This window comes from Capricornis sumatraensis, chromosome 5 (genome assembly GCF_032405125.1).
Source record: "Capricornis sumatraensis isolate serow.1 chromosome 5, serow.2, whole genome shotgun sequence".
NCBI lineage: Eukaryota > Metazoa > Chordata > Mammalia > Artiodactyla > Bovidae > Capricornis > Capricornis sumatraensis.
In genome coordinates, this window is record NC_091073.1 from 114943674 (window position 1) to 114970624 (window position 26951).

Consider the following 26951-nt stretch of genomic DNA (forward strand, 5'->3'; position numbering starts at 1 on the left):
AAATCACTTGGTATGATACCATTTAGAATGTTATTTGTTAAGAAGATAGAGCTCAATTTCCTCTGGCCCAAGCCTCCTTAGGGTAAGGAGGAAGGAGCCTGTAGTACCCTTTCAAAGGACAAAGCCAGAGCAATCATACTATTCTGAATAACAAAGAGATTGTCAGGCTGATGGTCTTGTGAAGTGACTGACACTTTTGTCAACTCCCAAGAAAATTACTGAAACTTGAGTCTTTTGCAGGTATGCAAAATCGGTAGATTTTATAAAAATTGGACCTTTATTTCAAAGATTTGACTTTTAGAGTTTAAAATACAGACAAGTTGTTTCCAGGTGGAAAAAGAACTAGGAATCCAGATTTCAAAACGGAGTGATAGCAAGTGATAATTTAATCTGACACTCACAGCTGAGGTGAAGCACATTTGCGATAAGAATTTAGCACTGTTATCCTCGCCCTGAAAATATACTGAGTGCCTCTTCATAATGCCTTCAGCTACTCTCCTCTCACTTATACTAAGTAGGGTTTTCAAGGATTTCAGAATACAGACTATGAGCATGCATTTCTCCTTAGTCACATAAACTTGAGTGGCGCTAGTGATTCATCAACAGAAGTCTCAGTGGGCACCAGGAAGACTGGGGCCTGGGGCCTCTGTACCCGCTCAGCATCTCCCCCCTCCCCAGCCATCTCTCAGTACCCAGTCCAAACAGTTCCAAAATCTGGCATTTAGTAAATATCCGGGGGGATATTAAATACTGAACTACAGCTTGACCTACGGGGGCAGCAGAGAATGAGATGCTTCATTCGTTTGTTCAGTTGCTCAGTTGTGTCCGCCAGGCCTCCCTGTCCATCACCATCTCCTGGAGTTCACTCACACTCATGTCCATCGAGTTGGTGATGCCTTCCAGCCATCTCATCCTCTGTCAACCCCTTCTCCTCCTGCCCCCAATCCCTCCCAGCATCAGACTCTTTTCCAATGAGTCAACTCTTCGCATGAGGTGGCCAAAGTACTGGAGTTTCAGCTTTAGCATCATTCCTTCCAAAGAATACCCAGGGCTGATCTCCTTCAGAATGGACTGGTTGGATCAATGACTCAGTGAACATAAACTTGAGCAAACTTTGGAAGACAGTGGAGGACAGAGGAGCTTAGTGTGCTGCAGTCAATGGGGTTGCAAGAATCAGATATGACAGCAACTGAACAACAGCAACAACAGCTTGATAAAGATCTGATGACAATAGATGGCCAGCAGCTCTGTTAACATCAACTAGTTAAAAGTAGAAATTATCATTACCATCTTTCTAAATTCCATATATATGCGTTAGCATACTGTATTGGTGTTTTTCTTTCTGGCTTATTTCACTCTGTATAATAGGCTCCAGTTTCATCCACCTCATTAGGACTGATTCAAATGTATTCTTTTTAATGGCTGAGTAATACTCCATTGTGTATATGTACCAAAGCTTTCTTATCCATTCATCTGCTGATGGACATCTAGGTTGCTTCCATGTCCTGGCTATTATAAACAGTGCTGCGATGAACATTGGGGTACACGTGTCTCTTTCAATTCTGGTTTCCTTGGTGTGTATGCCCAGCAGTGGGATTGCTGGGTCATAAGGCAGTTCTATTTGCAATTTTTTAAGGAATCTCCACACTGTTCTCCATAGTGGCTGTACTAGTTTGCATTCCCACCAACAGTGTAAGAGGGTTCCCTTTTCTCCACATGAGTCATGTTGATGTATGGCAAAACCAATACAATATTGTAAAGTAATTAACCTCCAATTAAAATTAATAAATTTATATTTTTAAAAAAGTAGAAATTAAATATCACAGTGGAAAACTAATTATTACTGGAAAAAAGAGTTGGAAGACTGAACTTAAACTGGAAAAAAGAGTTGGAAGACTGAACTTAAGTTTCTAGTAACTGGCTGATTTCTGCAGGCCACACCAACTGCCTTAAGGTTTTCATTTCCTCACCTGTAAAATGGGGAGCTGGAGAGGACAATCTGGAAGTCTGAGATTCCCTCCACTTTTAATCTTCCACCATTTTTAAAGGGAAGAAGAAATAAAAATGTTCCTCAGATCCAAAATAACTTCTGTGAAATTATTCATTTTTTGAATAGTCTCTCACGCATGAATAAAGAGTTTAATCTGCCCCAAAAATTCTGATATTATGAATGTGTAGTGAAGGTAAACATTTTTGAAATAGCTTACTGCACTTTGGTCCTTTGTGTCTCTGTGTTTGAGCTTGCTCAAACTCGTGTCCATCCAGTCGTTGATGACATCCAACCATCATATTCTCTGTCACCCTCTTCTCCTCCTGCCTTCAATCTTTCCCAGCATCAGGGTCTTTTCCAAGGAGTCAGTTCTTCACATCAGGTGGCCAAAGTATTGGAGTTTCAGTTTCAACATCAGTCCATCCAATGAATATTCAGGACTGATTTCCTTTATGATGGGCTGAATTGATCTCCTTGCAGTCCAAGGGACTCTTAAGAGTTTTCTCCAACACTGCAGTTCAAAAGCATCAATTCTTCAGTGCTAAGCTTTCTTTATAACCATAGCTTTGATTAGAGGGACATTTGTCAGCAAAGTAATGTCTTCTGCACTCAGCTTTCTTTATAGTCCAGCTCTCACATCCATACATGACTACTGAAAGAATCATAGCTTGGACTATATGGAAATTTGTTAGCAAAGTAATGTCTCTGCTTTTGAATATGCTGTTTAGGTTAGTCATAGCTTCCCCTCCAAGCAGCAAGTGTCTTTTAATTTCATGGCTGCAGTCACCATCTGCAGTGATTTTGAAGCCAAAAAAAAAAAAAAAAAAAAACTCTCACTGTTACATTGTTTCCCCATCTATTTGCCATGAAATGATGGGACTGGATGCCATGATCTTTGTTTTTTGAATGTTGAATTTTAAGCCAACTTTTTCACCCTCCTCTTTCACGTTCATCAAGAGGCTCTTTAGTTCTTCTTCGCTTTCAGCCATAAGGTGTCATCTGTGTATCTGAGGGCATTGATATTTCTCCCAGCAATCTTGATTCCAGCTTGTGCTTCATCCAGCCCGGTATTTCCCATGTAGTTCTCTGCATATAAGTTAAATAAGCAGGATGACAATATGCAGCCTTGATGTACTCCTTTCCCAGTTTAGAACCAGTCTATTTTTCTGTGTCCAGTTCTAACTGTTGCATCTTTACCTGCATACAGGTTTGTCAGAGGCAGGTAGGTGGTCTGGTATTCCCATCTCTTGAAGAATTTTCCACAGTTTTCTGTGATCTACACAGTCAAAGATTTTGGCATAATCAATGAAGCAGAAGTAGATTTTTTTCTCGTATTCTCTTGCTTTTTCTATGAGCCAACAGATGTTGGCAATTTGATCTCTGGTTCCTCTGCCTTTTCTAAATCCAACTTAAAATCTGGGAGTTCACGGTTCACATGCTGTTGAAGCCTGGCTTGGAGAATTTTGAGCATTACTTTGCTAACCTGTAAGATGAGTGCAAAACTGTGCAAACTGGGTGCTAATTTGAGCATTCTTCGGCATTGCCTTTCTTTGGGATTGGAATGACAACTGACCTTTTCCAGTCCTGTGGTCACTGCTGACTTTTCCAAATTTGCTGACATATTGAGTGTGGCACTTTCACAGCATCAATTTTAGGATTTGAAATAATTCAACTGGAATTCTATCACCTCCACTAGCTTTGTTCATAGTGATGCTTCCTAAGGCCCACTTCACTTTGCACTCCAGGATGTCTGGCTCTAGGTGAAATTGATCACACCATTGTGGTTATCTGGGTCATGAAGATCTTTTTGGTATAATTCTTCTGTGTATTCTCATCACCCTTTCTTAATATCTTCTGCTTCTGTTAGGTCCATACCATTTCTGTCCTTTATTGTACCTGTTTTTGCATGAAATATTCACTTGGTATCTCTAATTTTCTTGAAGAGATCTCTAATCTTTCCCATTCTTTTGTTTTCCTCTATTTCTTTGCATTGATCACTGAGGATGACTTTCTTATCTCTCCTTAGTATTCTCCGGAACTTTGCATTCAAATGGATATATCTTTCCTTTTCTCCTTTGCCTTTAGCTTCTCTTCTCAGCTCCTTGTAAGTCCTCCTCAGACAACCATTCTGCCTTTTTGCATTTCTTTTTCTTGGGGATGGTCTTGATCACCGCCTCCTGTACAATGCCATAAACCTCCATCCATTGTTCTTCAGACAATCTGTCTATGAGATCTAATCCCTTGAATCTATTGTCACTTCCATTGTAAAATAGTAAGAGATTTGATTTAAAATCCAGCCATTTAGCTTTCAGTTCAGTTCAGTTGCTCAGTCTTGTCTGACTCTTTGCAACCCCATGAACCACAGCACGCCAGGCCTCCCTGTCCGTCACCAACTCCCAGAGTTCACCCAAACTCATGTCCAACAAGTCGATGATGCCATCCAACCATCTCATCCTCTCTTGTCCCCTTCTTCTCCTGCCCTCAATCTCTCCCAGCATCAGAGTCTTTTCCAATGAGTCAGCTCTTCGCATCAGGTGTCCAAAGTTTTGGAATTTCTGCTTCAACATCAGTCCTTCCAATGAACACCCAGGACTGATTTCCTTTAGGATGGACTGGTTGGATCTCCTTGCAGTCCTAGGGACTCTCAAGAGTCTTCTCCAACACCACAGTTCAAAAGCATCAATTCTTTGATGTTCAGCTTTCTTTATAGTCCAACTCTCACATCCATACATAACCAGTGGAAAAACCATAGCCTTGACTAAGATGGACCTTTGTTGTCAAAGTAATGTCTCTGCTTTTTAATATGCTGTCTAGGTTGGTCATAACTTTCCTTCCAAGGAGTAAGTGTCTTTTAATTTCATGGCTGCAATCACCATCTGTAGTGATTTTGGAGCCCAGAAAAATAAAAATAAAGTCAGCCACTGTTTCCACTGTTTCCCCATCTATCTGCTATGAAGTGATGGGACCAGATGCTATGATCTTAGTTTTCTGAATGTTGAGCTTTAAGCCAACTTTTTCACTCTCCTCTTTCATTTTCATCAAGAGGCTGTTTAGCTCTTCTTCACTTTCTGCCATAAGAGTGGTGTCATCTGCATATCTGAGGTTATTGATATTTCTCCTGGCAATCTTGATTCCAGCTTGTGCTTCCTCCAGCCCAGTGTTTCTCATGATGTACTCTGCAAATTCAACCAATTTCCTGCACACCTTGTTTCATTATAAACCCAGCCCACACTGAGAGTTCCCTTCTCTGACCTTTCACAGGACAGTTTAGCACTTTTAATCATAGACACCCAGACTTTGAGGAAGCATACAGATCTTCTACTGCAGCCTTGAATGCCATGTGGAATGCAGTTTAGCTTTTTTTTTTTTTTTTCTAATAGGTGGCCTCAGATGGTTACACTCTCTACTAATATTTTTCAAATAAGTAAATTTAAAAAGATACAAATATCTATGTACTAATATATGTATGTATATTTATATACATTCATAGGCTTCCTTGATGGCTCAGATGGTAAAGAATCCTCCTGCAATGCAGGAGACCTAGGTTCAAACCCTGGATTGGGAAGATCCTCTGGAGGAGGGCAGGGTAACCCACTCCAGTATTCTTGCCTGGAGAATCCTCATCGACACACGAGTCTGGCAAGCTGCAGTCTATGGGTCACAAAGAGTCAGACATGACTGAGCAACTAAGCACACACAACATGTACATTGGTATGTCACAAAAAGTTGGATAAGACTGAGTAACTTGCAAAACATATAATAATAAGTCCTTATAACTTTCATAAAATCATAAAAGAAAATATTTAAAAATGAAATATAACCTAATGACAAATCTAATTCATTTTCAACGATCAATATTTATTGTGACGATGGTGTTTCATTAAAGCGAAGTGTTGATTCTCATGTGAATGTGGTACTGACTACCATCAAGCAGCTTCTTCAGGAAATGCCATCATGCGTCTTTACGTAGTATCAAGTCTTCCTCTGCCGGTTTTAAAGGCAGCTATAAGCTGTTGTGGGCCTTCCCCTGGTGGCTCATTGGTAAAGAGTCAGCCTGCAGTGCAGACTAAAGTTCAGTCCCTGGGTTGGGAAGACCCCCTGCAGAAGAAATGGCAGCCCACTCCAGTATTCTTGCCTGGGAAATCCCCTGAACAGAGGAGCCTGGAAGGCTATAGTCCACGGGGTCACAAAAGAGTCAAACACGGCTGAGCAACTAAACAACAGCATAAATTGTGGTAGCTCTGCACTAAAAATATCTGCAGTACACAGACCATTTGGGCCCTACACAGGGTAGCGATCTAGGTCATGTGTGATTTTTTTTTCAATTAAAGGTAAAACTTAAAAACTTTCAGCATTTTCACAGAAACATATGTGCCTCTTATATTTTCAGTTTTCCATGCAACCAGAGGCCCATGTCATATAGCTTTAGGCTATAGACGTTTATGCTATGACTCAGCAAATGGATACTATATAAAATAGACTGCCTGTAAGGACAGCTGATTCCAGCTTGTGTTTCTTCCAGTCCTGCGTTTTTCATGATGTACTCTGCATAGAAGTTAAATAAGCAGGGTGACAATATACAAACTTGACATACTCCTTTTCCTATTTGGAACCAGTCTGTTGTTCCATGTCCAGTTCTAACTGTTGCTTCCTGACCTGCATACAGATTTCTCAAGAGGCAGGTCAGGTGATCTGGTATTCCCATCTCTTTCAGAATTTTCCACAGTTTCTTGTGATCCACACAGTCAAAGGCTTTGGCATAGTCAATAAAGCAGAAATAGATGTTTTTCTGGAACTCTCTTGCTTTTTGCATGATCCAGCGGATGTTGGCAATTTGATCTCTGGTTCCTCTGACTTTTCTAAAACCAGCTTGAACATCAGGGAGTTCACGGTTCACATATTGCTGAACCCTGGCTTGGAGAATTTTGAGCATTACTTTACTAGCATGTGAGATGAGTGCAATTGTGCTGTAGTTTGAGCATTCTTTGGCATTGCCTTTGTTTGGGATTGGAATGAAAACTGACCTTTTCCAGTCCTGTGGCCACTGCTGAGTTTTCCACATTTGCTGGCATATTGAGTGCAGCACTTTCACAGCATCATCTTTCAGAATTTGAAACAGCTCAACTGGAATTCCCTCACCTCCACTAGCTTTGTTCGTAGTGATGCTTTCCAAGGCCCACCTGACTTCACATTCCAAGATGTCTGGCTCTAGATTAGTGATCACACCATCATGATTATCTGGGTCGTGAAGATCTTTTTTGTATAGTTCTTCTGTGTATTCTTGCCACCTCTTCTTAACATCTTCTGCTTCTGTTAGGTCCATACCATTTCTGTCCTTTATCGAGCCCATCTTTGCATGAAATGTTCCCTTGGTGTCTCTAATTTTCTTGAAGAGATCTCTAGTCTTTCCCAGTCTGTTGTTTTCCTTGATTTCTTTGCATTGATCACTGAAGAAGGCTTTCTTATCTCTTCATGCTATTCTTTGGAACTCTGCATTCAGATGCTTATATCTTTCCTTTTCTCCTTTGCTTTTCACCTCTCTTCTTTTCACAACTATTTGTAAAGCCTCCCCAGACAGCCATTTTGTTTTTTTGCATTTCTTTTCCATGGGGATGGTCTTGATCCCTGTCTCCTGTACAATGTCACGAACCTCACTCCGTAGTTCATCAGGCACTCTATCTATCAGATCCAGGCCCTTAAATATATTTCTCACTTCCACTGTATAATCATAAGGGATTTAATTTAGGTCATACCTGAATGGTCTAGCAGTTTTCCCTACTTTCTTCAATTTAAATCTGAATTTGGTAATAAGGAGTTCATGATCTGAGCCACAGTCAGCTCCTGGTCTTGTTTTTGTTGACTGTATAGAGCTTCTCCATCTTTGACCGCAAAGAATATAATCAATCTGATTTCAGTGTTGACTATTTATGATGTCCATGTGTGGAGTCTTCTCTTGTGTTGTTGGAAGAGGGTGTTTGCTATGAACAGTGCATTCTCTTAGACTCTATTAGTCTTTGCCCTGCTTCATTCTGTATTCCAAGGCCAAATTTGCCTGTTATTCCAGGTGTTTCTTGACTTCCTACTTTTGCATTCCAGTTCCCTATAATGAAAAGGACATCTTTTTGGGGTGTTAGTTCTAAAAGATCTTGTAGGTCTTCATAAAACCATTCAACTTCAGCTTCTTCTTAGTTACTGGTTGGGGCATAGACTTGGATAACTGTGATATTGAATGGTTTGCCTTGGAGACGAACAGAAATCATTCTGTCATTTTTGAGATTGCATCCAAGTACTGCATTTCAGACTCTTTTGTTGACCATGATGGCTACTCCATTTCTTCTGAGGTATTCCTGCCCACAGTAGTAGATATAATGGTCATCTGAGTTAAATTCACCCATTCCAGTCCATTTTAGTTTGCTGATTCCTAGAATGTCCACGTTCACCCTTGCCATCTCTTGTTTGACCACTTCCAATTTGCCTTGACTCATGGACCTGACATTCCAGGTTCCTATGCAATATTGCTCTTTACAGCATCGGATCTTGCTTCTATCATCAGTCACATCCACAACTGGGTATTGTTTTTGCTTTGGCTCCATCCCTTCATTCTTTCTGGAGTTATTTCTCCATTGATTTCCAGTAGCATATTGGGCACCTACTGACCTGGGGAGTTCCTCTTTTGGTATCCTATCATTTTGCCTTTTCATACTGTTCATGGGTTTCTCAAGGCAAGAATACTGAAGTGGCTTGCCATTCCCTTCTCCAGTGGACCACACTCTGTCAGTCCTCTCCACCATGACCCGCCCATCTTGGGTTGCCCCGCGGGCATGGCTTGGTTTCATTGAGTTAGACAAAGCTGTGGTCCTAGTGTGATTAGATTGACTAGTTTTCTGTGAGTATGGTTTCAGTGTGTCTGCCCTCTGATGCCCTCTTGCAACACCTACCATCTTCCTTGGGTTTTTCTTACCTTGAGAGTTGATTTTATTCTGATTTCTAAAAATTTTTTGAAGGACTTGTCAGGTAAGAAAACTATAAACTTTTGTTTTATTAAGAGGAAGTAAAAACTTGATTTTTTTCCCCCTTCTAAATTACCCTTTTCCCTTGGGACTTGGACAGGTGAAAGAACCCATTAGAGTACAATAATGAACAACATCCCATACAGAAATTACATTCATGGAAAGATCATGACATAATATTAGCATGCAGGCTATCTGCTTTTAAACCCATACTCTCTCTACCCACCGCTATTTGCTGTATGTCAATTATGAGACAATAGTTCCTCAGGGAAATAATGTAGTTTACTCAGGGCATTCATTCAAGCTTAAAAAAAAAATCCAAAGAGACAGAAAAAATATCAAGTTAATATTCAAGTGTTAATGAGGACTTAGGTATTGTAAAGCTTACATTGTGCTAATTAAAAATAATTACATGGTCCTAGAATTAGGAAGCTTTCACAAGGAAAGTTCTCAAGGCCACTGTGCCTCTCTGGATTTCCAGTCTGGCTGTGTACAAACCTCAGTAGTTACCTTAACAGGAATAATTAGATCCTAGAAAGACAAGTTTCTCCAACCAAATCTGCTAGAGTCTAATTGAGATCAGAAAGTCAGTGTCGTTGTTTCCAATGACAAATGTCTTTTTCCAAAAGAGACACTTATTTTTGAAAGACAGATTAAGATCACAGGTGGTACAGTGATTAAAAAGGGTCAGAATAAGGAGGGTTCCAGACACCATTCTGTTCTGAGTACCACCAACCCAAATATGACCCAGGCCCCTGTCAAGGGCTTACAGCTACCATTTTGTTTGTTTCTGCTATATCCATGTTTTCCATTAAAAATACTTGTTTCTAAATTCAGGAGTAGAGTGTTCAGTAAACCAGCCTCCCTTTTCAGGACTTCTGACACCTAGTTCCTGTTGTTGTTGTTTTTGTTCAGTTGCTAAGTCTTGTCTGATCTTTGTGACTCCATGGACTGCAGCACGCCAGACTCCTCTGTTCTCCACTATTCCTGGAGTTTGCTCAAACTTATGTCCACTGATTCTGTGATGCTATCCAGCCGTTTCATCCTCTGTCATCCCTGTCTCCTCTTGCCTTCAATATTTCCCAGCATCAGGGTCTTTTCCAATGAGTTGGCTATTTGCATTAGGTGGCCCAAGTATAGGAGCTTCAGCATCAATTCTTCCTATGAATAGTCACAGTTGATCTTTAGGATGGACTGGTTGGATCTCCTTGCAGTCCAAGGGACTCTCAAGAGTCTTCTCCAGCACCACAGTTTGAAAGCATCAATTCTTTGACATTTACCCTTCTTTATGGTCCAACTCTCACATCCACATAGCGAGTTTGTAATAAGTTCTGGGTCACCTCCAATATAAGAGAGCAGGAAAGTGAGGCTATTCATAAACTATCAATACTCAAAATGTCATGTTATAGCATTTATTAGTAAATGAACCATAAAGTTATTTTATGCTTCTTTCCAGTTTTATATCAAATCATTAGAAGTGAACTTTTCCCTTTCTGTGCAATTAGGAAAAGACTACTTATGATGTTCCAAAGGTGACCTTTATGTACGTGTTCATTTTTGACTTGCGATTAACTTCCTAACATGGTTCATCCTTGGCCACTTCAAACAATCAGTATGCTCTAGAAGGTAGTCACGAAAGGGATGCATCCCACAGGCTTAATTGCTTCTCTCAAAACATGAGACATAGAAGAGCTTTTGGAGAGCCTTTCTCAGCTCATCAGCATCACAGAGATTAGAGAGCTGTTGCTTTGTAGTGTTCAGAGCACCCAGCCCAAGAGCTCGCACAGAGTGGGCCAAAAGCAACTATTTTATCAGGCGGATATTCATTAGTAAAATGGTGGTTTAGGAACATGGTGGAGAGCCCTCCCCATCATCTATAAGAACCTTGGAGGAGCTCAGAAGTGGGAATGGAGATGTTAGGTCGGTCAGTTGGCAACTGTATGTCTGTGTTAGATACCTAGAGAAACTGTAACAAAGTAACAAGCAGAACAAGTAAGGGAAATGTATCGCCTCGCAGTTTTGAGTCTAAAATCTGCAGCCAAGGTGTCTTCTTGACTGTTCTTTCTACAGGCTGTGAGAGAGAATCTGTTATATGTTTCTCTCGTAGTTCCTGGGAGCCTCAAGTACCCCTTGGTTATGGTTAGCATTATCCCTGTGTCTTTTTTTTTTTTTTTTTTGACTGGTTTGGGTCTTATTTGCGTTATGTGGGATCTTTAGTTGCCACATGTGGGATATAGCTCCCTCTCCAGGGACTGAACCTGGGCACCCTGCATTGGGAGTGTGGAGTCTTAGCCACTGGACAACCAGGGAAGTCCCTATCTCTGTGTCTTCATATTGTCTTCCCATTATAGGTATCTGTCTCTGTGTCCCAGTTTCCCCTTTTTAATGGGGTACCGGCCCCCTTAGATTAGGGGCCACCCTAATGAGTTCATTTTACAGTTCAGTTCAATTCAGTCACGTCTGATTCTTTATGACCGCATGGACTGCAGCATGTCAGGCTTGCCTGTCCATCAGCAACTCCCAGAGCTTGTTCAAACTCATGTACATTGAGTCAGTGATGCCATCCAACCATCTCAGCCTCTGTCGTCCCCTTCTCCTCCTGCCTTCAATCTTTCCCAGCATCAGGGTCTTTTGCAATTAGTCAATTCTTTGCATCAGGTGGCCAAAGTATTGGCGTTTCAGCTTCAGCATCAGTCCTTCCAATGAATATTCAGGACTGATTTATTAACTTAATCACCTTCAAAAATCTTATTTCCAAATAAAGTTTAGAACTTCAACACCTCCTGGTGGATAAATCTCAACCCATAGAAGTGCCCTTCTTGAGTCAGTGTTTATGTAAGAAATGAAACCACGGCACAAATCACAGGTTTTCTCTTTTTTTTCAGGGGCCTTAGGTTTCAGTCATATGTGCATGTATGATTAGTTTCCGTGTCCTCTTGCAATAGTCTCCTTATGCTCATGCTCACTAACTTCAGTGGTGTCTGGCTCTTTGCAACCCCATGGACCCTAGCCCACCAGGCTCCTCTGTCTATGGGATTTTCATGGCAAGAATACTGGAGTGGGTTGCCATCCCCTCTTTCAGAGGATCTTTTGGACCCAGGTTTCGATCCTGCTTCTCTTGTGTCTCCTTCATCTCCTGCATTGCAGGTGGATTCTTTTAACACTGAGACACTGGGTAAGCGCATAATAGTCTCCTAGTTGATATTAACTTGCCTGACCTGCCCAAGGTGGCTCAGTGGTAAAGAATCTGCCTGCAGTGCAGAAGTTGCAAGAGACCTGGGTTCAATCCCTGGATCAAGGAAATCCCCTAGAGAAAGCCATGGCAACCCATTCCAGTATTCTTGCCTGCAGAAACCCATGGACAGAGGAGGCTTGTGGGCTACAGTCCATAAGGTCTCAAGAGTTGGACACGACTGCAGTGACCGAGCATGCAACATGTCCACACAAGTGTCAGGAGATACTTCTTAAACGTGAAACTGGTGATGTTACTACATTATTTTAAATTCTTTAGCCTATGCTTACAGAGTAAATACCAACTCCTTAGTCTTAGAGTCAAGACTTTTACTGCCACAAATGGAAGATAATAGTATACACTTAAAAGTTGTGAAAGCATTTTTAAAGGGGAAATCTTAATAGAGTTGATAACAAAATATTATACATCCAAAACTACATATTTGAGGTGATAAGGCAAAAACCAAGGAAGACAAAAACAATAATGCAGATTTTAATCTGCATTTGTATCTTAGCTGATTTAAGTCAGTAGAAAAATGCTGACAATAAATAAGTGGGAAAAAGGCATAACTATACACTTCATAGAAGATTTTTAAATCTTTCTAATGTATGTGTGAAAGTAAATTTTCAAATCAAACAATAATGAAAAGTTTTTTTTTTTTTGGCCAAGTAAGAAACTTTTCTTTTTCTTTTATTTTAAATCAATCTAGCTAGTGCTGGTAAAGATGCATCAACAGGCACAGTTGTTGTTTATGTATTATCAAGACTCTGAAATTGACTGTCAGATTTAGAGCTTATTCCCCAGTGGCCAATAATGAGCAGAGTAATGAGTCTGTAACAACCACTAGTAAAACCTGGGCATTATGTATCCTGGATTCTGATATTTACATTGGCATCTCATACACTTGAAGAAAGTCTAGAAAAGAGGTAGGAGAGGGGCCTGGCATTCCAGGGAATGAAACATAAGTTTCCCCAAATTTACTTATGGAGCTAGGGAAACAGAAGTTTTTTTTTTTTTTTTAATTATTTGTGATTTTTTCAGGCTTAATCCAAGGAGTATAAATTTTCTTTATAACCAGAAAATACACCATTAAAAATAAACACGAATCTCACATATCCTAACAAAAATTCCCTCACTTTTACTTAGCAATATCTATCAACTTTTTCTATATTTTTTTACCTTTCATGGTTTCAGTTCCTACAATAATGTGGTCACCCCCCATCCCATTCCACCAACTAATTCCTTTTCTTATAATTCAGTTTCTACAAATGCTACCACCAAGAAATATTAAAAGGGTCACCCAAATCTGCTCATTAAATGTATTAGCATTTCCCTGACCTGACTCCCATTCTGATTTTCTACAACAATTCATGCTATTGAGACTTATCCTTTTCCCTGGGGGTGGCTCCTTGTTTGTACCCTATCTTTACCCTAAACATTCCTTAAGTCATGCTTTATTTCCTAATGCTTTCGACCTATTTCATGTCTTTGCTCTTAAGCTCTGCTTTTCTCTCTACCGATGTGTTGACATCTTTCACTAATCAACAACATTGGGAGTACATTAGGTACATACTAAGAATTTTTCTTTATATAGAACAATCGCAGTATTTTTACCTAATTGTGATAGACAGGATAATCCTCTCTCCACCAAACGTGTCTATGTCCTAAACTGTGCAACCTGTGAATATATTACTTTATATGGCAAAGAGACTATGATTAAGTAAAGACCTTCTCATAAAGAGAGTTCCCCAGATTATCTGGGTGGGCCAGATTTCTTTAAAATAGAGGTGACAATAGAACAGACTTTTGGACTCTGTGGGAGAGGGAGAGGGTGGGATGATTTGGGAGAATGGCATTGAAACATGTATACTATCATGTAAGAAACGAAGTGCCAGTCTATGTTCGATACAGGATACAGGATGCTTGGGGCTGGTGCATGGGGATGATCCAGAGAGATGATATGGGGTGGGAAGTGGGAGGGGGTTCAGGATTGGGAGCTCCTATACACCCGTGGTGGATTCACGTCAATGTATGGCAAAACCAATACAGTATTGTAAAGTAAAATAAAGTAAAAATAAAACTTTAAATAAATAAATAAATAATAAAATAGAGGTGACAATCACGCAGGGTATCAGAGGGAGCATGAGACCCCACTTTCTTTCAACCCCACTAACCACAGCTGACTTTGCAGATGAAGAAATAGGAAAATGAACCAAGGAATGCAGGTAGACTCTGAAGCTGGGAAAAGCAAGAAAGTGGATTCTCCCTTAGAGGTTTTCAGAAGGAACACAGCCCTGTTTAGCTCGGTGAAACCTACTTGGAACATCTGACCTCCAGAATTATAACAGATTTGTTTCAATCCACTAAGCATTTGGTTATTGTTGCAGCCGCCCTATGAAACTGATACAGTAGTGCTTTGTCATTTTGCAGGACAGCTATTATGATGTCACACAGACAATATTCAATATTTAATGAAAATGAATAAGTACTTAGGATTTGTCACTTTCTGGATTTTTATAAGCTATGAAATTCAATATGATGTGTTCAATGGTCATATTTCTGGACACCTGAGATTTATTTAAGAATATGTAGAATAATATGAGAACTTTTGTCTGGGAGTAGGTGTTGAAACAGAAAAATTACTCATCCAATAAATCAATGAGCTTGATGAGTCTGTTTATTTTGCCATCAGTCCCATTGCCTTTCTGTTCTCCTGCAGTCTGCTAGAAAAGCTCGATCATTGATGATAGCTCAGATCCTCTCTGTCTTCAGTGCTTGCTGACTTAGCCCCTTCGGTGCTATCATCTCCCTGGGGCTTGATATGTACAAACTGTGCAACCCAGATAGGACTCCACTGAGTACAGAGTTAACTGGCTGAGGCACGAAGCTAAATACGAAACACTTCTGTGCCTTAAAATATCCATGCACTCAATGCTTTTTAGTTTACAAAGTGTGTGATTTCACTTGATATTTATGCTAACTTGGTGGAGGAGGTACTATTGCCTTCATTTTATGGTTGAGAAAATGAAAAGTTAAGGGGAGTGTCTAGGTAGTAAATGACAGAAAGGAGATTTGAACAGAAATCTCTTAATTTCTAAGTGAGGAACAGAATGAATATAATTTTACTATGTACATCTGTTCTTACCATTTTGTCTCAGTGTTATTATTCCATGTATGTATTTTGCAAGTGTATTTTTAATGGTATTATAACTTTTGCACATTATAGTGTGGAAAGCATTGAAAAGTATGAAGTTTTAAATCATCCATAATCTTACTGTTGAAAGACAACCCCTGTTACCGAATGAGTAATACTCGATGGTAACAGAAGTAACAACAGTATTTTGGAAATAGAAATATTTCTTTCCAAATATTTCTCTGCACATCCATCCAAGTATATTTCTTTTGACATGTATTTTTATTTAGAGTTTATTTAGAGTTCTATTTTTATTATGCTCAGCACAGTGAGGGGGCAGCCTAGCCTTATGTTATTTAAAATTGTACTGTATTGCCTTGCAGTGACCTGTTTTTCCTATTTATATTAAAATATAAATTAAGAATTAGTCCACCCTTCTTGAGTTAATTTTTATTTTTTCATTATTAGAGCCATGCTTCTCAAAATACAGTCAGGACCAGCAGTATGAGCATCACTTGGGATCTTGTTAGAGCTGCAAATTCTCTTCTGAGTCAGAATCTTTGGGGTGAGGCCCAGGAATCCTTGTCTTAACAAGCTCTCCAGGTGATTTTTCACACATGATAAAGTTTGGACTAAAGTTTTGCTTTTCTATTGGTGTTGATGAGGCAAAAGCAGCCAGTAAACCTGTTTCAGGTTAGAGACAAGTGGAATAATTGTCACACTTTGAAGAAAAATAAAGAGCTTCTTGCTTATCCAAATTTCCCCCATCCACATGCTTTCAACGGTGTGCTCAAAATGCTTGTATGCTTACACAGAAATGTTAGTAGCTCCCTATACTTACTATCATCCAAGCGTGCTTTCATATGGATAGACTTCTTCTGGCAAGCCAACTATTCATTTATCAAAATCAGAACAGGATGAAGCGTAGGTACATTTTAAGTTTCATTCCGATAGTCTTTCTTAACTAGGTTATTAATAGCTTAATATAGAGTAAAAAGGAAAAGCGCATCTTCTAGACCCTGTCCTCATGACAGTTTACAATCTTATTGTGAAGTAAAATTTTCATATATGTTTTAATTAACAACAGTCAATCAGGTCTTACGTTGACTATAATTAAGCATTATTGTTCGTGAGATGAGCCCTGGACTGTACAGAAAGCAGAATGTACTGATTAGAGAACGTCTCCTTAAGAAAGGGAAAAGGTGAGTGGTGCCTAAATAATAATTATTGTGTTAACAATAAATACTCCACCTATTAATTAATATAGGGGCTTCCCCGATGGCTCAGTGGTAAAGAATCAGCCTGTCAGTGCTGGAGATGTGAATTCAGTCCCTGGGTCGGGAAGATCCCCTGGAGAGAGGAATGGCAACCCACTCCAGTACTCTTGCCTGGAAAATCCCATGGACAGAGGAGCCTGGCAGGCTACAGTCCATGGGATCGCAGAGTCGGACATGACTGAGCACCCGTAACCATTAATTAGTATACCTATGATACCTGTTTCCTGGTGGTGGTGGTTTATTCGCTAAGTCATGTTCGATTCTTGCGACTTAACGGACTGCAGCCTGCCAGACTCCTCTGGCCATGGGATTCTCCAGGCAAGAATAATGGAGTGGGTTGCCATTTCCTTCTCCAACCTATTTCCTAGACAAGGCTAAATGAGATTAAATACCTTTGCCAAGGTTGTATAATTAGTGCTTAGTGGAGTCAGAATTTAAACTTAGATGTGTTTGACTGGAGCCCTGTTTCTTAACACTTGTTCCTTCATAGTTAACTCTGACTGAGAAGATTCATAGATTGAGAAAAAGGCCTGTAGAAAACCACAGGCAATCCCAGAAAGGGTAAACATAGGTTAAATAAGTTCCTTTGTCAGATTCGCCTGAGCAGAGAGCAAGGTTGATGTCAGCAAGCTGCTGAAACCTAATGAGATCTGTAAGGATTTCGGAAGGTTTTGCATGCTTAGATGGGGATCTGGGACACACTGTCAGAGATGAGAAGAACTATTACACATTAACTGAAAGTAATGTTTTAGGACAAGACCAACATTGGATTGGGTAGGGAGAGAAGCATAATTGGGTGGGGAGTGAAGAGAGATTTGGGTAGAGCAGTCAGGTAATAAGATGATTGCTATAAACCAGAGATCAGATGATAAGGAAGATGACAGAGGGGAAGCTGGAAAACAAAGATGACAGTTTTTAATGGTAGATTGACTGAACAGGCTAATTGGAAAACCTAAGAATGTAAACCTTTTGTTCTAGGTGATTTTGAACTGTACATAATAATTGCAATAATCTGAAGGAAGATTGTCCAAAGTTAATAAGGCAGTTGGTTTAGAGATTGCGAGTTTAAGGCATTCTTTCTTTCTTTCCAACTATGTCCACCTCCTGATCTTAAACATGTGATCAGTTCCGTCTACTTTATCCTGTCTTATTTGTTTTATCCTTTCCCATAATAGCTCTGGCCATCTCACCATAGTCCTTTGGCAAGTATTGAGCTTCCCAGGTGGCTCAGTGGGAAAGAGTCCATTTGCCAGTGCAGGAGATGCAGGTTGATCCCTGGGTTGGGGAGATCCCCTGGAGGAGGAAATAGCCGCCCACTCCAGTATTCTTGTCTGGAAGATTCCATGGATGGAGGAGCCTGGTGGGCTACAGTCCATGGGGTCACAGAGAATCAGACATGACTGAGCATGCACGCAAATGGCAAGTATAGCCCATCTGCTCTCATCACCTTCCGAATTACTCCCCTAAAATCTGTTGTGTTTTGCTGCAAGGAACCTTCTTTCTAAAACCTGTCTCAAAGTATATCACCTTTCTGCTGAAAGTTTAAAAAATATTTCTTCACTGTCTTTTATTGCCTTACTTTACTTGGTATGGCATTCAGAATTAGAGCAACCATAGTTTATTAGAGGGATTCCCTGGTGGCTAAGATAGTAAAGTGTCTCCCTGCAATGCGGGAGACCCGGGTTCAATTCCTGAGTCAGGAAGATCCCCTGGAGAAAGAAATGGCAATCCACTCCAGCACTCTTGCCTGGAAAATCCCATGGACGGAGGAACCTGATATGCTACAGTCCATGGGGTCACAGAGAGTCGGACACGACTAAGTGACTTCATGGGGTCACAAAGAGTCGGACACAACTGAGCAACTTCGCTTTCACTTTCACAGTTTATTATCTAAATTTGATAATTGGGAGGCAGAAAGTGGCATATTAATAATTGCATGCTCAGTTGCTCAGTCATGTCTGACTCCTTACGATCCCTCAGGCATGGCCCACCAGGCTCCTCTGTCCGTGTAATTTTCCAGGCAAGAATACTGGAGTGGGTTGCCATTTCCTTCTCCAGGGGATCTTCCAGACCCAGGGGTCAAACCCTCATCTTCTGCATTGGCTGGTGTGTTCTTTACCACTGACCACTGGGACAAAAGTGTGTGGCTGTGCTTAACACTCTAGCCACATTTTCTTCCAGTTGCACTTCATGAATGAGCAGTGGCTGAGTACTGAGTGAACAGCCCCTGTTCCAAAGGTCCCTGAACTGTGCTGTTCACAGCTGTACTTGTTTTCCCTAATCTACTGCTCAACACACCATATGGGCTCAATGACTGTTTGCAGAAGGAAGAAAGCGAGTGGAAAGCAAGCCCTGAGTAAATCAAAGCATTTCAGAACTGTTGTAGTGTGCTGTGTTTGCTGAAATGAAATAGAACATCTTTGGGAAGAGGAAGCATGGAGAGCCAAATGGAGGCACCAGGAACCTGGGAGAGGGAAGTAGAAAGAGGCAGCCCCAGAGTCAGACCTTTGCTTTATAACTTAGGAAAGGGCAGATGCTGGGAGTGTTGAATTCAAGAGCACTTTTTCCAAAAGACTCCACTTATCAATATATAGATTTTCACCAATAGTAATGATCTCGAGTGGCCTTGGCCAGCAGTGGCTCAGAGAGGGGCTTGGGTTCCCAACCAGAAACTGAAGCCGGGTCGCAATGGTAAGAGCACCAGATCCTAGCCACTAGACCAGTGGTCAGTGACAAGGACCCTGGCCCTTTGGCTTTGCAGAAAAGAATTTCCACAAAGACAGAAAACAGTGAAGCAAGTAAAGTGTTTATTAAGAGGAAAAGAGTACAGTATGTGTGGATATAGACACTCAGGCAGACTCAGAAGGAGAATCCTTGCAAGTCTGAGTCACTTACATGGGGCATTTATTCCAGGTTTCCCTTGGCCAATCATTTTGATTTGCCTGATTCACAGTCTATATTTGCTACATCTCAGGACCCTTCTGGAGAAGGCAGTGGCACCCCACTCCAGTACTCTTGCCCTGCAAATCCCATGGACAGAGGAGCCTGGTAGGCTGCAGTCCACAGGGTCGCTAGAAGTAGGACACGACTGAGTGACTTCACTTTCACCTTTCACTTTCATGCATTGGAGAAGGAAATGGCAATGGAGAATCCCAGGGATGGGGGAGCCTGGTGGGCTGCTGTCTCTGGGGTTGCGCAGAGTCAGACACAACTAAAGTGACTTAGCAGCAGTAGCAGCAGCAGCAGGACCCTTCCATGTGTGTGCATGCATCTCTTAGCCAAGGTGGATCATACCGCAAAGGCATATGGGTTCATCACCCCTTGACTTTACTCCCACTTTGACCTCTAAGGAGCCTTTCTGCACAGGTGTGGTCAGGGAAGTCTCATGACTTCAGGAATGAGAAATATGTGGTCTGGGCAGGGCCCAACCTCCTCGCTTAATTGCCCTGCTAGGAATTTCTTCCATAGGGGATGAATCTCCAATGCTTTACCCTGTGTTGGGGTGAGGGGCCATCTACCTCCTGTCTCAGTAGTTCTTAGTTAAATACAGTCAAATCCCTCATAAAGTCAGTGTAGAGCTATTTTTAAAAAGTTTTCACAATAGTGTTTTAGAAGTTCCAGCTATAAAGGAGGAATGTATTCTGCGCTACTGAAATCAGGTGCATTCTCTGTGAGAAAAGAAAATGTGCTAGGAGCAAGGGAACAAAAAGGAACATGATGAAAACCTACAACCTAATTACATAAATGTCTTTTTTTTTTTTTTTACAAAAACTAGATTTAATGTAATTAAAACACTTGTAACAAAATGAAGCAGGGGCATATCTTTCCTTTTTTCCCTGAAATAAAGGAAGGTTAGCAATCACATGCTGTTTGTAGGAAATTTATACTAAATATGCAAAAATGTGTCTGTGTGTTTGTCTGTCTGTGTGTGGGCAGGGGTCAGGGGGCGAGGAGCAGATTTTCTCTGATCTCTTAGCTGACAGACCGACAATGCACTCAATATTCATGACCTTTCAGTTAAGTCCCTTGCAGTAAGGAGATATCTGTAAATAAGTATAAACTAAATATTTTTCAATGCTCATGAGCACCTATTTTAAGCAAACATTACATTTATTCAACAATTTATTGAGTTGTTTTAGATCTTTCCCCAACTATAAAGCCGTAGCAGGAACTTAATGTCTATGTTAGGTGAGAAAGAATGCTTGTGGACTAAAAATCAAATTGTGAGTTTACTTGTCGAACAAAGAGGGCTCATTCTAACTTGAGGACATGCTCCTAATCAGCAGTTTGGTAGCATTTGGTCTGTAACTGGGGCACGGATCTCGGGAGGCCGTTTTTTGGGTGCTGAGCTCACGCAGGATATTTCTTTCCAGCCATCTATGAGCCTTCCTGTGAAGCATACAAACACCTGGGCCAGACCTCAAATTACTACTGGATAGATCCTGACGGCAGTGGACCTCTGGGGCCTCTGAAGGTTTACTGCAACATGACAGGTAACTGTGCCCTATTTATGTTTCATGAAGATTGCTTTTCTATATGTTGAGAATGAAGCGCACCATTGATGTTTCTCCTGTGCTGTGTTCTTGTCGATAAGTGAATGAAGCTAAATACTGCTGGGTTTGTTAGGCTAAACGGTGAAGTGTAGTTTGATACTGAGTTTTTGTTTTGTCTTGTTTTTCTTTTAAGTCTACCTTCTGACTTGAACAGTTAATAATTAGCATTAAAAAAATCAGCATGTAGAGGAAAAAGTATAAAGTGAAACTGAAAGGTTGAAGTCCACAGAAAGAACTAGCCCATGAAGAAGCCGCCACAAGAACCTAGACTGGGGAAGGTTGGTGTCACCTCTCAAACCACTCACACTGCACATGGGAGAGGAAGCTCAGAGGCCACTCCGGGCCCTACTCTACACCAGAGGGATTCAGTTATACACATACGCATCCTTTTCATATTCGGTGATGCCGACGCAATGGACATGAGCTTGAGCAAACTCTGGGAGTTGGTGATGGACAAAGAAGCCTGGCGTGCTGCAGTCTATGGGGTCACAAAGAGTCTGACACAACTGAGCGACTGAACTGAACTGAAATGAATACCATAGGACCTTGTTTGTCCATTCTTTAAATTCCAGCTTGCATCTGCTAATCCCAAACTCCCAAATCATCCCACCCTCAACCAACCTCCTCCTGCTTGGGAACCACAAGTCTGTGCTCCATGTCTGTGAGCCTCTTTCTGTCTTGTAGATAAGTTCATTTGTGCCATATTTTAGATTCTACATACAAGTGATATATGGACTTATTTCACTTAGTATGATAATCGTTAGGCCTGTCCATGTTGCTGCAAACAACATTCTTTCATTCTTTTTCTGTGGCTGAGTAATATACTATTCTGTGTGTGTATTGTATCTTCTTCATCCATTCATCTGTCAAAGGACATTTAGCTTGCTTCCATGTCTTGGCTATTGCGAATAGTGCTGCTATGAACATAGAGATGCATGTATCTTTTTGAATTATGGTTTTGTCCAGAGATATGCCCAGGAATTGGATTGCTGGATCATATGGCAACTCTATTTTTAGCTTTTTGAGGAACTTCTATATTGTTTCCCATAATGACCGCACTACTTTACATTCCCACCAACAATATAGAAGGTTTTCCTTTTCTCCACACCCCCTCCAGCATTTGTTATTTGTAGATTTTTTAATGATGGCCATTCTGACCAATGTGACGTGGTCTCTGTATTATTTCTTTAACTATATATAAAATCTATACTATCTAAAAGATAAAATGCAATTAAAATATGTAATGGACACAAAAACAAGAAAAAAAAATGTGAATTTCTTCATAGACTTTGTGAAAAGGAAAAAGAATATTTAAGTGTACCTCTAGGATCCTTTTTCTATGTTTTGCCATTCATATACATACTCTTTTGTCAGAAATTGTGTCATGTGAGAATAAATTGATATCATAAATGCCTTCATGGTGTTCACAACTTATAATAAAAACAAGAGCTAAAAAAAGTAAACAAATATAAGTAATTTTTCTGCAAAGAAAAAGTAATGAAATTGTGAAGAATGATTTATTTTGGATTGAGCGTTTAAAAAAAGAAAAACCTCCCTAGGAAGCAACACTTTAGCCAAAATGTAGCATGTGAATGAAGACAAGGCACTCAAAAAGATGAGGAAGGAAGAGAAGCCCTGAAAATTTACACTCCAAGGCATGAAAAAAGCCATTTTTTTCTAAGGAACTAAAACCCAAGTGACTGAACCACAAAAGGACTGTAGGGGCCCAAAATGAAGTGGAGGAAACAGGCAGGAGCAGAGCAGATCAGGAAGTAAGGATGGTGGTACTGGGGGGAAGAAAATATTTTTATTTTCTGAATTATATTTCAGTGTAGTGGGTGGGAAGCTATGGAAAGGTTTTAAACAGGGGAATGAGTAAATTAGTAAAAGTAAATGTCGCTCAGTCGTGTCCGACTCTTTGCAACCCCATGGACTGTAGCCTACCAGGTTCCTCTGTCCATGGGATTTTCCAGGCAAGAATACTGGAGGGGGTTGCCATTTCCTTCTCCAGGAGATCTTCCCAACCCTGGGATCGAACCCAGGTCTCCCGCGTTGTAGGCAGACGCTTTACCATCTGAGCCAACGGGGAATGAGTGGGTCTCACTTAAAACTACTGAGGCAGAAGGTAGATGGGCCCCCAAGGGTAAAGCAATTGCAGATTCATTTTCTATTGACAGAAGCTCCAAAACAAGAATCGCAGGACAATTGAAGGAGGAGGACGGGCCTGCTCGGACCACATAGCTCTCATTTCTGAAGTCAGGAGCCCTCCCCCACCACACATGCACAGAAAAGGCTCCTTGCAGGCCAAAGGGGAGTGATGTCAAGGGATGTTCTACCCAGATACCTCTTTGGTAGAGTCCAACTTGGCTAACAGATACATGTGCATACATGGGAGGATCCTGAGATACACAAAATATGGACTATGGACCAGGCAAATCAAAATGATTGGCCAAAGGAAAACCAGAAGAAATGACCCATAAAAGTGACTCAAACTGCCATGAGGGTGTGACTCAGCAACTCTCTGACTGAGAACCGAAGCCTGGCTCCAAGCTGTTGCAAGCCGAGGCCACCCTAGATCAATACCAAGATCAATACCACTTGGAGTACCACGAATGGCAGGCTGAAAGCACCGCAACCAGTTCTGAAGCTGTAGTAAAGGTCCAGGGAAGAAAAGATGCTTCTTTGGACTTGGGTGGTGATAGTTTAAGTGATGAATAAGAGATGCATTTCAGATGTATTTTGAAGATAGTACTGTCAGCAAAGACCCCGATGCTGGGAAAGATTGAAGGCAAAAGAAGAGGGAGGAAGAGGATGAGATGGTTAGAAAGCAACACTGACTGAATGGACACGAATTTGAGCAAACTCCGGGAAATAGTGAAGGACATGTGAAGGGTGGGAGAAGGATGGTTAAAGAGAGTTATCAAGAATAACTCCTGAATATATGGATTAAGTAACTCAGTGAATTATAGTGCCATTTTGGAGACGTGCAAAATAAAGGAAAGAACAGATTTAGAGGAATTTCAAGAATTCAGTTTTGACCTATTTAAATATGAAGTGCTCTATGCCATCTCAGTTGACATGCAAATTTTGCAGTTGAATAAGCCCTGAAAAGATGTTTGGGCTAGAGATAAAAATGTGCTAATTGTTAGCATATGAATATATGAGAAATGATAATATCACTTAGAGGATTATAAACTGGGAAAAGGCATCCCAGGAATGTAATCCTAGGAACTCAGTAGATAGATCAGATTTCTAGTGATGAAATATTCTTTGTGTCAAGAATGTAATAAGTGGAGGAGAAGTGTCTAAGAGAATTCTGGGGACAAATGGATCATCCATGTGGATGTTGAATTGACTGTTTGGATCCTAAAATTTATAAAATAGATTGGGAGGATGGAGAATGACTTTGAATCAGTGGAAATGTATATAATGACTGAGAAAGGCCCCATGGTCCTTCTGTTGCAGGAAGGGGGACCCCTTCCAGGGCCTGAAACTGGGCTCTTGTCTAACACTTGGAAATGAATTGTCCGAGGAGGCACATGTGCCGACCAAGCAAGAGATTTTATTGAGAAAGGGCAGCCGGGTGGAGAGCAGTAGGGTAAGGGAACCCAGGAGAACTGCTCTGCCGCGTGGCTCGCAATGTCGGGTTTTATGGTGATGGGATTAGTTTCCGAGTGGTCTTTGGCCAGTCATTCTAATTCAGATTCTTTCCTGGTGGTGCACACATCGCTCAGCCAAGATGGATGCTAGCAAGAGGGATTCTGGGAAGTGGACAGACACGAGGTGTCTCCTTTAGACCTTTCCCGAACTCTTCCGGTTGGTGGTGGCTTATTAGTTCCGTATTCCTTATTAGGATCTCCTGTCATAAAACAACTCATGCAAATGGTTACTATGGTGCCTGGCCAGGGTGGGCAGTCTCAATCAGTGTGCTTCCCCTAACAACTCCCTCCTGAGATACTTCATACTCAAGATACTTCTTGGCAATTGGGGCGGAGGTCTCTTCTGTGACTTCTTTCTGCTGTGCATGGGTGTAGGCCTGCCTAGCAGAGCAGAAGTCTCTCTCGACCTGATCTAAGTTGGGGTGTTCCACATCTGAAACCAGCTTCCACCCTTGTAGTAACAGCAATTTAGTTTGAAACTGCTGGAGTCTACTGGAAATAAACTTTGTAAGGAGTTGGAGTATACAGGGGCCAGATAGGAGGCCTAATAAGATTGTCACTGGACCCATGAATGGTAGGAGCCAAGAAGGGAAAGAAAGAGAACTCCATACACTTGTTGAACTCAAATCCCGGATCTTTGTGGCCTGTTCCAAAGGCCCCTTGATATCTTCCTGGACATGCCCAGACTGGTTGTAATTAAACCAGCATTCTTCCTTTAGATAGAGACAAGTGCCCGCCTGTCCTGCAGTCAGTAAATATAGGGCCCAGCGATTTTGTAGGACCGTTGTGGCTAGGGAGTCTAACTGGGATTGTATGCGTTGAAGGGTCCTCACTGTTTTTTCTATGGATACAGCAGTGTCGGTAGAAAGCTGCTGAAATTTATGTAAAGAAGTTCCCCCCATGGCAGCTCCTGTCAAACCAGCGGTCAGTCCTAATGCCAGGAAAAGAGGGGTAAGTATTACCGCACAACGTATCCTCTGATTGATGTATACTGGTAAAGGCAAGGAGGTATTACTCCAGGCCAGATCTATGTGGTTGTAACATACCCTAGGGAGCAAGTTCCTGACCAAAAAGGTGGTAGGGATAAATAAGCTTTATCCCCACATATGAAATAGACACCATGACTGGGTTTAACCTGGGCAGCAAAATGGGTTTGCCAAAGAGGAGCAGGATTACCATCTGCCTTACAACTGGAACATGGCATAATGGAACAGGGGCAGTCTCTTAGTAGCTGGGAGGAGACTGTCACTCCACTTGCTGCAAAACCGGCAGCAGTGAGGGCATTTAGGAAGGGATTCAAGTGTTGTGAGGCATCCTGGGTTCTGTCCTCAAGGTAGAGAGTATTTTGTTTAGGCTCCCACCATAGGGTTAGGTTTTCAGGGGTGGGTACCCCTACAAGGGAATAACAGGGGTCAGAGTTGCCCGCCAGATTTAGAAACCAGGATGATTGGGTGTGGTTCTTTGGTCGTCCAGAACAGAACATGGATTTTCAAGACTGGTTAATAAATAGCATTTGAGGAGAGCCTCATGTCTGGGGATAGGTATAGTGTGTCAGTTCTGCCAGAACCTCTAGTTCTAAGACTTTGGGCTAAATTGTAATACCCTAGTGAAATTTCTAGGTCCCGATTTTTCCCATCAGTTTCAACAGTGAAAGTCACTGCACATTGTGAGTTGCCTAGATTTCCCACTGACACCCCTGTCAGGGAGTCGCTTTTTAGACAGATAGGGTAGGTCACTTGGGGAATGTTAGTCAAGAGAGAAAAATAAGGGCTCAGGTGGGATTGCAGATGTTATCGAGGGGGTAAATATAGACAGTTGTTGCTGATACCAAGGCATGAAGTTTTTTCCCCCTTTTTCCCAAAAGGCCATACCCCCACCCTCCATGCACCCCACCGCTTGTTTGTAAAAAAGCTTTACTTCCTATGCCTTCCCTTAGTTCCAAAGAGAAAATTTAATCAGAGAAATGACAAAATGCGGAAACAAAAGAAAATAGTCAAGCAAGACAAAATAAGAATAGTTTCAGTTCAGTTCAGTCTAGTCTTTCAGTTGTGTCCAACTCTTTGTGACCCCATGGACTGCAGCACACCAGGCCTCCCT

General features: G+C 41.2%; 1 protein-coding gene across 1 annotated transcript in view; it reads left to right on the forward strand.

Moving 5' to 3' along the window:
• CNTNAP2 (contactin associated protein 2) overlaps positions 1-26951 on the forward strand; it is a 1643722-nt gene that overhangs the window by 802782 nt on the left and 813989 nt on the right. Inside the window, exon 12 of the mRNA XM_068972445.1 lies at positions 21016-21135. Within this exon, the coding sequence (XP_068828546.1) occupies positions 21016-21135 (120 nt within the window). The remainder of the gene's footprint in view (positions 1-21015; positions 21136-26951) is intronic.